The sequence below is a fragment of the Schistocerca americana genome, chromosome 1, assembly GCF_021461395.2.
Source record: "Schistocerca americana isolate TAMUIC-IGC-003095 chromosome 1, iqSchAmer2.1, whole genome shotgun sequence".
Classification (NCBI taxonomy): Eukaryota; Metazoa; Arthropoda; class Insecta; order Orthoptera; family Acrididae; genus Schistocerca; species Schistocerca americana.
Window position 1 is genome coordinate 676507796 of NC_060119.1, and position 12381 is coordinate 676520176.

Sequence of the window (12381 nt, forward strand, 5' to 3'; positions counted from 1 at the left end):
TACTCCCTTTAATATCGAAACTGCTTCTTTGCTGAGCCACACGGGATATAAAACATCATCATGCAGAATTGACTCAAAAAGATCATCTTCATTATCTGCTTCAAATGGTGGCTGCCCCGCCATCATTTCATACATCAAAACACCAAGAGCCCACCAGTCCACACTGGGTCCATAATCAAGTTCTTGCAGAATCTGTCAAATATATAAAAATAATTGTGTTCAAATTGTCCATCTACATTGTTAAACTTGTTTTCTCTTCATATTTATTTATCATTTGTTAAAAAAAGTAAAAAAGAACTCTTAAAATTTCTAATCAGAAAACAGTTAAGCTTCTCATTCAAATTTTCCACTGATCTTCTTTTAAATATTCACTAATGTTCAGTTTGTATCACTAGTTTTATTTCAAACATCCATAATTTTTGCATTTTGTGCATATTATGTGTCTACTAAATTTTTTGTTAGTTAATCTCAGAGTTGTCGTTTAACTGTTTTGATCAGAGAATCATTTCTTTTTTATTCATGTACTTATTTCAATAGAAATGCAATGCTATTTTAAATATTTGTTAAATCCAAACAGATCTGTAGAGCAAAACTTGAAAGGATGCAGTCATGACTATTAATAATTTCATAGCATAAACAGAACAGTTCTTAATTATTTAGCAGCTCTGTAATAATACAGCAGCAGTTCAGATATACAGGTTGTATAAAAAAGAATCATCCAATTTGGCACATCAGTATTTCTGAAACTAATAAACATATACAACGAATTTTGTGTTTTGATGAACGCGACACTCGCACAGTATTTTTTTCTCACCTTTTCATAGGTGTTCAATATACTCCCCTTGAGATGCAAGACATATGTCATGCGGTATTCAAACTGTCCCCACACTGCAACAAGTAGGTCTTGAGTACAGCTTCCACAGCTGCTATTATGCGATGTATCAGTTCATTCATTGTTGTTGGTAACGTAGGCCATAAACAGAGTCTTTTACAAGCCCATACAAGAAATAATCGCATACAGTCAAGTCTGGTGACCTTGGAGGCCAGTAATGTAAGGCTGAATAATTTGGTCCAGTGTGATTGATCCATCATTCAGTAATCCTTTGATTTAAAAATCACCTTCATGAAGAGCTTGCAGTAGCTGAATTTGGTATGGTCTCATGAGTAAACGTCGATGCAACACATGCCAGATGGACATCGGGGGCATGTTGAGCTGTCGCGCTGTATGGCGAACAGATTTTTGCAGACTCCTTGTGAAACTATGGTGAATGCATTTGACACCTGTGTCAGACACTTGGGGACAGCTCGGTGATTTGCCTTTACACAAACAACCTGTTTCTCAGAATTGTTCATGCACTCATCTAATGCTCTGTGCTGTAGGAGGATCCACACCATACCTAGTACAAAAGTCACACTGAATAGTTATTACTGACCCGCACTCCACAAAATGTAGGAATAATGCTGCTACCTAGCAGGAACCATGTAAAACTCAAGAATTTTCTCTTTCCAACAGTACCTTGTTCATGCACATATCTCAAATAACATAATAGTTATGATTTTTTTTTTTAAAATTGGATGATACTTTTTGATACACGCTGCATTATGGATATGTCCAAGGAACATCTGCTTTCTAACAATCAAAGAGTATAAATATAAATAACACAAATATAGTTTAAAATTAGTCTAAATTAAAATGTTTCATTACATGGAATAATAATTACACAAGTGAGCTACCAACAGATATTAGTATCATCTCTCCTGTGTTTTGTTTGTTCATTCAGGAAACATATAATGTACAGAGTTTTTTTTTTTTTAACAAGTTGTACCTTACCTCTGGAGCTATATAATCTGGTGTCCCACAAAATGTTGTTGTGGTTGCACCATCTTTAATATTTTCTTTGCACATTCCAAAATCAGCAAGCTTGCAATGACCTTCATGGTCAAGAAGGATGTTGTCTAACTTCAGATCCCTGAAAAGGATGTAACCATTAATTAAAAATTTGAAATGAGAACTTATAACTCTGTTAATGTTACATGTCCAATATACCCAAAAGGTTCGGCTCCAGTAGAAAACTCCAAAAGTTCATGGCAAATATGACTGAATGGCATAGCAGTATAAAGGTCAATATGGAGTTAGAGGGTACAGCATTAATTTAGTAGCTATCAGCTTACAAATAGGAAATAGCAACCATAAATTTAAAATTTACTGAAAAGACTCCTCTACTAACACATACATATCAGCTTCCTCTCAGCATCCTACAGCCTACAAACTTGCAGCGTTACACCATATGACCCACCATCTTCTTTCTATATCCATGTACCAATAAGACTATGACTAGGAACTCAACAGTAAAAACAATAGCCACAAATAATGAATCTGATTCTAACATTATTGACAAAATTTGCAATAAAAAAGTGAAAAAGCATGCCAGGTTCCTACTGTACCCAGTGAACGAGAGATATAGACCAAAGAGGAAATGCTGCAGTTTACCTTTTACAGGCAAAGCTTCAGATAGGATAAGCAACTTTTGAAAAGAAAGGGTTTCTCTGTGCTTCTCTATGTCCGCAGATAGTAGGTAGATATCTCTTTAATTCAAAAGATAAACAATCAGACATTATGAAAAGTGGGGTTTAAAAAAGATCATCCGCTGAGAGCATAATAATTGCTATATTGGATGGACTGGTATGTAAATTTGCACTAGGCTCTGAGAACACCACAGAATTTAGATATTAAAGAAGTCGGATCCAGCTTTTGCTGAACATTGCATAAATGAAAACCACATACATAATAGATGTAGATGTCTTACATATAGAAGGAAAGGGTGCAAAGCTCAGTTAGAAATTTTAGGAATTAAGAAACAGATATTTGTGTTCCCACATTTATTATTGAATGAACAAACTCAGTACGGTTAGTCACCCCTTTCAGATGATATTGCAAGTCTTGCATAGAAGGAAAAAACTTTCATATGTCCATTCACATAACAGAAACTTCCATACTTATGCATAGCTCTACTCCGATGTATATCTAGTCATAGTTGCTGTAAATGCTGTAATAAAGGATTTTGTGAGTGCTGTCCTAATGAATTTTGTAAATCCATATGTCAACAGAGATAAATTTTTAGTTTATGTCAAAAATCAATAGATTTAAAAATGTTGATATGTTTATTTTGATTGGTTCTCATTGTTTGGCTCACTTATGTACTAGAAAATGGGTTCATAAGCCAAAATCTAGGCCATACAATAATAACAAAGTTCATGAGACAAAGCCAAAAAGTGTTTTCTTTCATTAATACAATGTAAAAAATACTCAACTGTATGTAATGAGCTGTACATAAGTACAAATGTAGGCCCAGAAATTCTAGTAGCTATCCTCAGGAAGAAATGAAATTCAGACAGACTTGTACTTATTATGTAATGCTAGTTTTACATACCCAGAGCATAAACATTCTGAAGACAGTTTTCCTGGCATTTTCCAAATGAGAGTTAAATATGACAATAGGATTCTTCAGCATCATTTACAAAAATAGTTAATTAAAAGCTGTGAAAATATCATTTAAGACATACATCTGTGGGAAACAAATGCACTGATATTTCAAACCAAAGTCTGGACTTCATCTATCTGACGACATCTACAATAACAAGTTAAAAAATTATTATCTTGGAAATTACATTGCAAATGCTTTGATGAAATGCAAGGAACAAAGTCACAGCAAATTAACAGCGAGCTTCCAGGTGTTCAGCTGGTTTCCATTTCTTGCACAGCCATCTTCTTCAGATGCTGCAAGTGTTGCTACTATGTGTACTTGCTGCCTGGTCTGATTGGAGTCCAGGCAGCAAGTCCACATAATAACAAAACTAACAGCACCTGAAGGATATGGGTGGGTTGATCATTGAAATATTTTACTGAACACCTGGAAGGTCACTATTTATCAATAATGCCAAGAAAACCTGAGAAGTCACAAAGCCACAGCACCATGTAGGTAGATCATTTTTATGTTTAATCTCACTTTGAACCATCCAATTCTTACCCATGAAATCTGATATTTGAGAATGGAAACAATGAGCCAGCATTTTTCTTTCTGAATGTAAAACCGAGATGTTCTTACCATCAGTGGTATATTTCCAATGGAATTCACTAGAGAAAACTATTTTAACAACCATTACTCCACTTGGTTGTCACAGAAAGACAGAAAGAAAGATACATCCCTCAGGGATAGGTTGGATAAGTATACAATGTGGTCTCATATTTGTGTTGTATGATAATGAAAGAAGGGAGATGGTCAAACCCTATTCTGGCACATAGCCTAGTCATTTCAAATAGCACCAAGATGGCCACTGAACTTAACAGCCACATCTGACAGATGGATCATTATCAACCATGTTACATGCTCTCACTCCATCAGACACTGCGAAGAGGTTTGGAATTTAATTCAGAGCATTGGCACAAGGTATGGCGATTGGTATTGGGTGTACCAACATGGAACATTCAACTTGTCTACAGTGAATGGTGTACCACTCACAACCACAACATATGGCTTAAGAATAATGGTCATAAAAAGATCCTAACCAAATGATGCAAGGTGTTGAGTGCACCAACAGCACAAGGGGGTGTTTAATCCACAGTGTATGTGTTTGTTGTACAATGACTTGAGACCACTCACTCAGGTCACCACGAGCATGAAGGGGGATATTCATTTTAACATAATTGTTGACCAATTGTTGCTTATCTTCATGGTGAGTACACAGTGGACAGTCACATCTACCAACATGATGACATCTGTGCTCACAAATCTGCATGCATACATTCTTGGTTTGACAAACATTCAACCACCGTGTTCTGCATCAACCAGACCACTAAAACACCCACTTTTAATGCCACAGAAATGTCTGGGACTATTTGGAACATCAAGTGAAACATAACAAACAACATCCCTGCAATTTGGTGGTTCTACAGGATCAAATCATCAATGAGTGGCTTAAGGTGGATGTTGCACATCGTAAGATACTTGTGGACTTTATCCCTCACTGAATTGAAATGAGCAGAGGTAGTGTTACTTGGTGACATCTCATGGAGGTGACTAGTTTTTTGGCTAGCATGCTTACATATGTTATATCAATATCAATGATGATGTCCTCCAAGCACAGTTAATATTTTCCCCAATTATGGGAAGCCTTGTCTAATAATAGTTACTGGCAAAAAAAAAAAAAAAAAAAAAAAAAAACACACACAACAAGGAAATCAGAAATTTTTGTCCCTGAAATGGGATAACACAACTTACTTTTGCACCTTTTCATTTTCAATCAAGTGGAGAAACAGAAAGGATAAAGAATGGCTCACAGCCATTGGATCACATTGAGATTTTGCTTTAAGATGCAAGGCAACCCCCCATGAACCATGGACCTTGCTGATGGTGGGGAGGCTTGCGTGCCTCAGCGATACAGATGGCCGTACCGTAGGTGCAACCACAACGTAGGTGTATCTGTTGAGAGGCCAGACAAAAGTGTGGTTCCTGAAGAGGGGCAGCAGCCTTTTCAGTAGTTGCAGGGGCAACAGTCTGGATGATTGACTGATCTGGCCTTGTAACACTAACCAAAACGGCCTTGCTCTGCTGGTACTGCGAACGGCTGAAAGCAACGGGAAACTACAGCCGTAATTTTTCCCGAAGGCATGCAGCTTTACTGTATGGTTAAATGATGATGGCATCCTCTTGGGTAAAATATTCTGGAGGTATAATAGTCCCCCATTTGGATCTCCAGGCAGGGACTGGTCATGAGGATGTTGTTATCAGGAGAAAGAAAACTGGCATTCTACGGATCGGAGCGTGGAATGTCAGATCCCTTAATCGAGCAGGTAGGTTAGAAAATTTAAAAAGGGAAATGGATAGGTTAAAGTTAGATATAGTGGGAATTAGTGAAGTTTGGTGGCAGGAGGAACAAGACTTTTGGTCAGGTGAATACGGGGCTATAAATACAAAATCAAATAGGGCTAATGCAGGAGTAGGTCTAATAATGAATAAAAAAATAGGAGTGCGGGTAAGCTACTACAAAAAGCATAGTGAACACATTATTGTGGCCAAGATAGACACGACGTCCACGCCTGGTACAGTAGTACAAGTTTATATGCCAACTAGCTCTGCAGATGATGAAGAAATTGATGAAATCTATGATGAGATAACAGAAATTATTCAGGTAGTGAAGAGAGATGAAAATTTAATAGTCATGGGTAACTGGAATTCGAGAGTAGGAAAAGCAAGAGAAGGAAACATAGTAGGTGAATATGGATTGGGGGTAAGAAATGAAAGAGGAATAGTCTGGTAGAATTTTGCACAGAGCATAACTTAATCATAGCTAATACTTGGTTCAAGAATCATTAAAGAAGGTTGTATACGTGGAAGAATTCTGGAGGTACTAGAAGGTATCAGATAGATTATATAATTGTAAGACAGAGATTTAGGAACCAGGTTTTAAATTGTAAGACATTTCCAGGGGCAGATGTGGACTCTGACCACAATCTATTGGTTATGAACTGTAGATTAAAACTGAAGAAACTGTAAAAATGTGGGAATTTAAGGAGATGGGACCTGGATAAACTGACTAAACTAGAGGTTGTACAGGGTTTCAGAAAGAGCATAAGGGAACAATTGTCATGAATGGTGGAAAGAAATACAGTGGAAGAAGAATGGGTAGTTCTGAGGGATGAAGTAGAGAAGGCAGCAGAGGATCAAGTAGGTAAAAAGACGAGGGCTACTAGAAATCCTTGGGTAACAGAAGAAATATTGAATTTAATTGATGAAAGGAGAAAATATAAAAATGCAGTAAATGAAGCAGGCAAAAAGGAATACAAACGTCTCAAAAATGAGATCGACAGGAAGTGCAAAATGGCTAAGCAGGGATGGCTAGAGGACAAATGTAAGGATGTAGAGGCTTATCTCACGAGGGGTAAGATAGATACTGCCTACAGGAAAATTAAAGAGACTTTTGGAGGAAAGAGAAACATTTGTTTGAATATCAAGAGCTCTGATGGAAACCCAGATCTAAGCAAAGAAGGGAAAGCAGAAAGGTGGAAGGAGAACATAGAGGGTCTATACAAGGACGATGTACTTGAGGACAATAATATGGAAATGGAAGAGGATGTAGATGAAGATGAAATGGGAGATACGATACTGCGTGAAGAGTTTGACAGAGCACTGAAAGACCTAAGTCGATACAAGGCCCCGGGAGTAGACAACATTCCATTAGAACTACTGACGGACTTGGGAGAGCCAGTCCTGACAAAACTCTACCATCTGGTGAGCAAGATGTATGAGACAGGCGAAATACCCTCAGACTTCAAGAAGAATTTAATAATTCCAATCCCAAAGAAAGCAGGTGTTGACAGATGTGAAAATTACTGAACTATCTGTTTAATAAGTCATAGCTGCAAAATACTAACACGAATTCTTTACAGATGAATGGAAAAACTGCTAGAAGCCGACCTCGGAGATGTTCAATTTGGATTCCGTAGAAATATTGGAACATGTGAGGCAATACTGACCTTACGACTTATCTTAGAGGAAAGATTAAGGAAAGGCAAACCTACGTTTCCAGCATTTGTAGACTTAGAGAAAGCTTTTGACAATGTTGACTGGAATACTCTCTTTCAAATTCTAAGTGTGGCAGGGGTAAAATACAGGCAGTTATAAGACTGGAAGGGCATGAAAGGAAAGCAATGATTGGGAAGGGAGTGAGACAGGGCTGTTGCCTCTCCCCGATGTTATTCAATCTGTATATTGAGCAAGCAGTAAAGGAAACAAAAGAAAAATTCAGTGTAGGTATTAAAATCCAGGGAGAAGAAATAAAAACTTTGAGGTTCGCTGATGACATTGTAATTCTGTCAGAGACAGCAAAGGACCTGGAAGAGCAGTTGAATGGTATGGATAGTGTCTTGAAAGGAGGATATAAGATGAACATCAACAAAAGCAAAATGAGGATAATGGAATGTAGTCGAATTAAGTCGCGTGATGCTGAGGGAATTAAATTAGGAAATGAGACACTTAAAGTAGTAAAGGAGTTTTGGTGTTTGTGGAGCAAAATAACTGATGATGGTCGAAGTAGAGAGGATATAAAATGTAGACTGGCAATGGAAAGGAAAGCGTTTCTGAAGAAGAGAAATTTGTTAACATCGAGTATAGATTTAAGCGTCAGGAAGTTGTTTCTGAAAGTAGTTGTATGGAGTGTAGCCATGTATGGAAGTGAAACATGGATGATAAATAGTTTGGACAAGGAGAAAATAGAAGCTTTCGAAATGTGGTGCTACAGAAGAATGCTGAAGATTAGATGGGTAGATCACATAACTAATGAGGAGGTATTGAATAGAATTGGGGAGAAGAGGAGTATGTGGCACAACTTGACAAGAAGAAGGGACCGGTTGGTAGTACATGTTCTGAGGCATCAAGGGATCACAAATTTAGCATTGGAGGGCAGCGTGGAGGGTAAAAATCATAGAGGGAGACTAAGAGATGAATACACTAAGCAGATTCAGAAGGATGTAGGTTGCAGTACTGGGAGATGAAGAAGCTTGCACAGGATAGAGTAGCATGGAGAGCTGCATCAAACCAGTCTCAGGACTGAAGACCACAACAACAACATGCAAGGCTAGCCTTATCAGCTTTATTTGCTTTGCCAGGGAGAACGGGGTGTCACTTGAGATGTGCAATCCAATAATTCCCTTCCTACCAGAACTTATTCCCTCAGCCAAGTTTCAGAGGCCTGTGCAGGACCAATGTTTCTGCAGGAGTATGCAGTGCTACCTGTGGAGGCCACAAAAATTATTTGGTCCCAATATCAAGCAGATCGTGGAATGTCATTCTGAAATCAAGGGCAATGTGGAACGAGGTACTGGCAGAATTAAAGCTGTGAGGATGGTTCGTGAGTTGTGCTTGGGTAGCTCAGATGGTAGAGCACTTGCCCGCGAAAGGTAAAGTTCCCGAGATCAAGTCTCAGACCTGCACACGGTTTTAATCTGCCAGGAAGTTTCATATCTGTGCACATTCTGCTGCAGAGTGAAAAATCTCTTTCTGGAAACATTCCCCAGGCTGTGGCTAAGCCATCTCTCTGTAATATCCTTTCTTCCAGGAGTGCTAGTTCTGGTTCGCAGAAGAGCTTCTGTGAAGTTTGGAAGGTAGGAGATGAAGTACTGGCAGAATTAAAGCTGTGAGGATGGGTTGTGATTGTGCTTGGGTAGCTTAGATGGTAGAGCACTTGCCCACAAAATGCAAAGGTCTCGAGTTCGAGTCTTGACTGGCACACAGTTTTAATCTTCCAGGAAGTTTAAAATAAACATAATTTGTCTTCAAGATTAACTGATGAGGAGTAAACTGGCAATTAAAAAGCAGTGATTACTGTTTGACTTCTGGTTTTCCATACTCTTATGCAACTTCAGAGACGAGAGGACTGTTTACATATTTGAATACAGCCACACTTTAATGGAAAGGGGGAAGGAAGTTTCCCTGCTGTGGGGAAACTTATGAGATCACGGCAGGAGTACTGGAAAGCAGGAACAGATCTTGGAGATGATTGCAGGCAAAGACCATGTTACACACAAAGGAAGGGAGGATGTCAACAGTGAGTACTGGCCCAGCAAAAATGCAAATGGACTCAGAGCAAGGGAGGAAGAAACAGTAACTTAAGGAGTATAAAGTACAGTAAAAGAATTAATGTAATAAATAAAATAAGGTCTGGTAGAAGTGGGGAAGTTTGAACAACGTACAGCATGGAACTGAAACAGGAAAGAAGGTGGAAGTGAAGAAAAGTCACAGGCAAATTTAGCTTAACTGTTACAACTGTGGTTAAAATTGCTGATGCTTTGTGTTGACATTGCAACCAGTCACTCTCTAATTTTTTTTTTTTTTGAAAGAAAGACTTCTTTTCTTCCAGTAGCTAGGTTTTGAGCCACAGCAGTCTCATCATCAGATGACTGTTATTTACAGGATCTTCATTTTATACCAGGTAGAGCTGGTCCGTAGTGTTTTGGCAATATTATGTAATTTCTGAGGAAGTAACTATAGTACTTTAAAGTTATCCATTGCACACAAAAGTGGAAAACACAGCACTTAGATGCACTTGGTTTAACATTGTACAAATGTTCACCTTTCAACAGCTTGTACACAAGTGGCATTTTCTGTGCTGGTGGCACTGAATAGTTTTAAAGTGCCACACTTGTAACTTCAGGAACTACATAACATCACCATGATCACTGCAACTGGCTTGGCCAAATAAATAATTAAATCTTTGTAAATGCCCACCATCTGATGATGAGCCTGCTGTGATTCAAAAGCTAGCTAATGAAAGAATGGAAGCCTTTTTTTGCATTAGTGGCCACAGGAATTACACAAAGCATCTGTGTGCAAGACAGTCAGAAACAGGAAGACAGAAATTAATAAAGATTCACATCAGAGGGACTGCAAGATTTTAGTTTGTGATGGAGTAATAGATCTCATCTGCACAGGAAGGGCTCATGGTCCACAAGCAATTGTAGTACTCTTATACTAACCACTATGATGATTATGATGGGAATTGTGGAAGTGATTGTAAACAAGGGAAGTCTCTTACACAGCTGCACGAAATATTATGTAGACAGCAAAATATTATTTATTAGCATTACCACCTACAAAAATAAAGATCCAGATCTGTCTTGACTGGAAAGTCTCAGGGAACATTTGAAAAAAATTATCTTGTTAATTTTCAACCCAATCAGCTTACAGAACAGAATGAATTTGTCACTGTGCAGCAGAGTGTGTGCTGATATGGAACTTCCTGACAGATTAAAACTGTGTTCTGGACTGAGACTCAAACTTCGGATGTTTGCCTTTTGCAGGCAAGTGCTCTTCCAGCTGAACAGCCCAAGTGTGACTCACGACCCATCCTCACAGCTTTACTTCCGTGAGTACCTGATCTCCTACCTTCCAAACCTCACACAAGTTCTTCTGCAAAACTTGCAGGACTAGCATCCTGGAAGGGTATTGTGGAGAGATGGCTTAGACACAGCTTGAAGGATGTTTCCAGAATGAATTTTTTACTCTGCAGCAGTGTATGTGCTGATATGAAACATCCTGGCTGATTAAAACTGTGTGTGGACTAAGACTCGAACTTCGGATCTTTGCCTTTCAAGGGCATGTCCTCTGCCAACTAATTTACCCAGGCATGACTCACAACATGTCCTCTTGTCTCTGACATTTCAGACTTCACAGAAGTTCTCCTGCAAAACTTGTGGGACTTGCGCTGCTGGTAGAGAGGACACTGCGGAGACAAAGGTCCTGAGTTTGAGTCTTGGTCCAGCACACAGCTTTAATCTGCCAGGAAGTTTCATATCAGCATGCATCTCATTCCCTCCTAGCTTCCCTAGTGCTATCTCTGTCTGCAGAGGTCCATATTCCAAAGTGACAACTCTTTGAATTCTAATAGATTTTCCTCAGGATTTATTTATGAAGAATAATGTTTCTGCTGGCAATGACATTCTAGTTTATGGTTGCAGTAGTAATTACAACAAAACTTGTTTCTGACATAAAGTACTGGGAAGAAAGCCACAAAAGTGACAATTATCTGTTTATGAAACAAGAGCGATGCCATTGTCAACGACTTCAGATAACACCCCAAAAAATGGAATAACAGACAGAGCAGCAGAAGTAGTAAACGAAATTCTAGCACTTGTCTCCCTCCTCCCACTTATGATCCATTTCTGAAACTAGTCCAGGAAAAACTGAGGCTGATACATTTAGAAGCCGAGTTTACACTTCAGAGCATTCAAGGTAAATGATTCCAACCTTCTGAGGCCATTTTTCTTATCTTGCTTGGACAAAGAAAATGGTCTCAGCTTCTCTAGCTTGTCATTCTTCTAAAACTTTAGCTCACAAGGAAATTAATTTCATTAAAAGTGTTATGTGGTCCAGTGTGGTCAATTGCCAACAACAATAAAAATTGGTGAGATAATCGCATTTGGTGTGGACAGGCAACTTACACAGCCTAATCTGCAAGTGTTAATTACACTTATCAAAACTCCCAATGGAAACAGTTCTAGGCTATGTTTCTTAATTACAACATGTTTGTCCATTTTGTGCCAGTTGTCAATAGCACAAGCATTTTAATAAACACAGGTCACCACTAAACATTAACAAACGCAGCATAAGCACAGGTGCCACAGCATTCATATTGGGAAGAATGGACAAAGTACTGTAAGTAAATAGCATTTTTGTAGTATGGCAACTCAGTTAAAACAATCATTGCCTGCCAAATACTACTTAATGAATGGACAATACGAGTCACTTTGTAGTCAGTGAGTCCAAACACAGTGTCTTTGCATCTCCACAACACGCTCTCGATAGGTGCCCAGGTTGTCAGTTTTCA

At 38.5% G+C, this 12381-nt stretch overlaps 1 protein-coding gene across 1 annotated transcript in view; it reads right to left on the bottom strand.

Annotated features, from left to right (window-relative positions):
* LOC124608773 (protein kinase C) overlaps nucleotides 1–12381 on the bottom strand; it is a 232768-nt gene that overhangs the window by 45801 nt on the left and 174586 nt on the right. Inside the window, exons 11-12 of the mRNA XM_047140014.1 lie at nucleotides 1832–1970; nucleotides 4–192 (exon numbers count right to left, since the gene is read on the bottom strand). Coding sequence (XP_046995970.1) covers nucleotides 4–192; nucleotides 1832–1970 — 328 coding nt within the window. The remainder of the gene's footprint in view (nucleotides 1–3; nucleotides 193–1831; nucleotides 1971–12381) is intronic.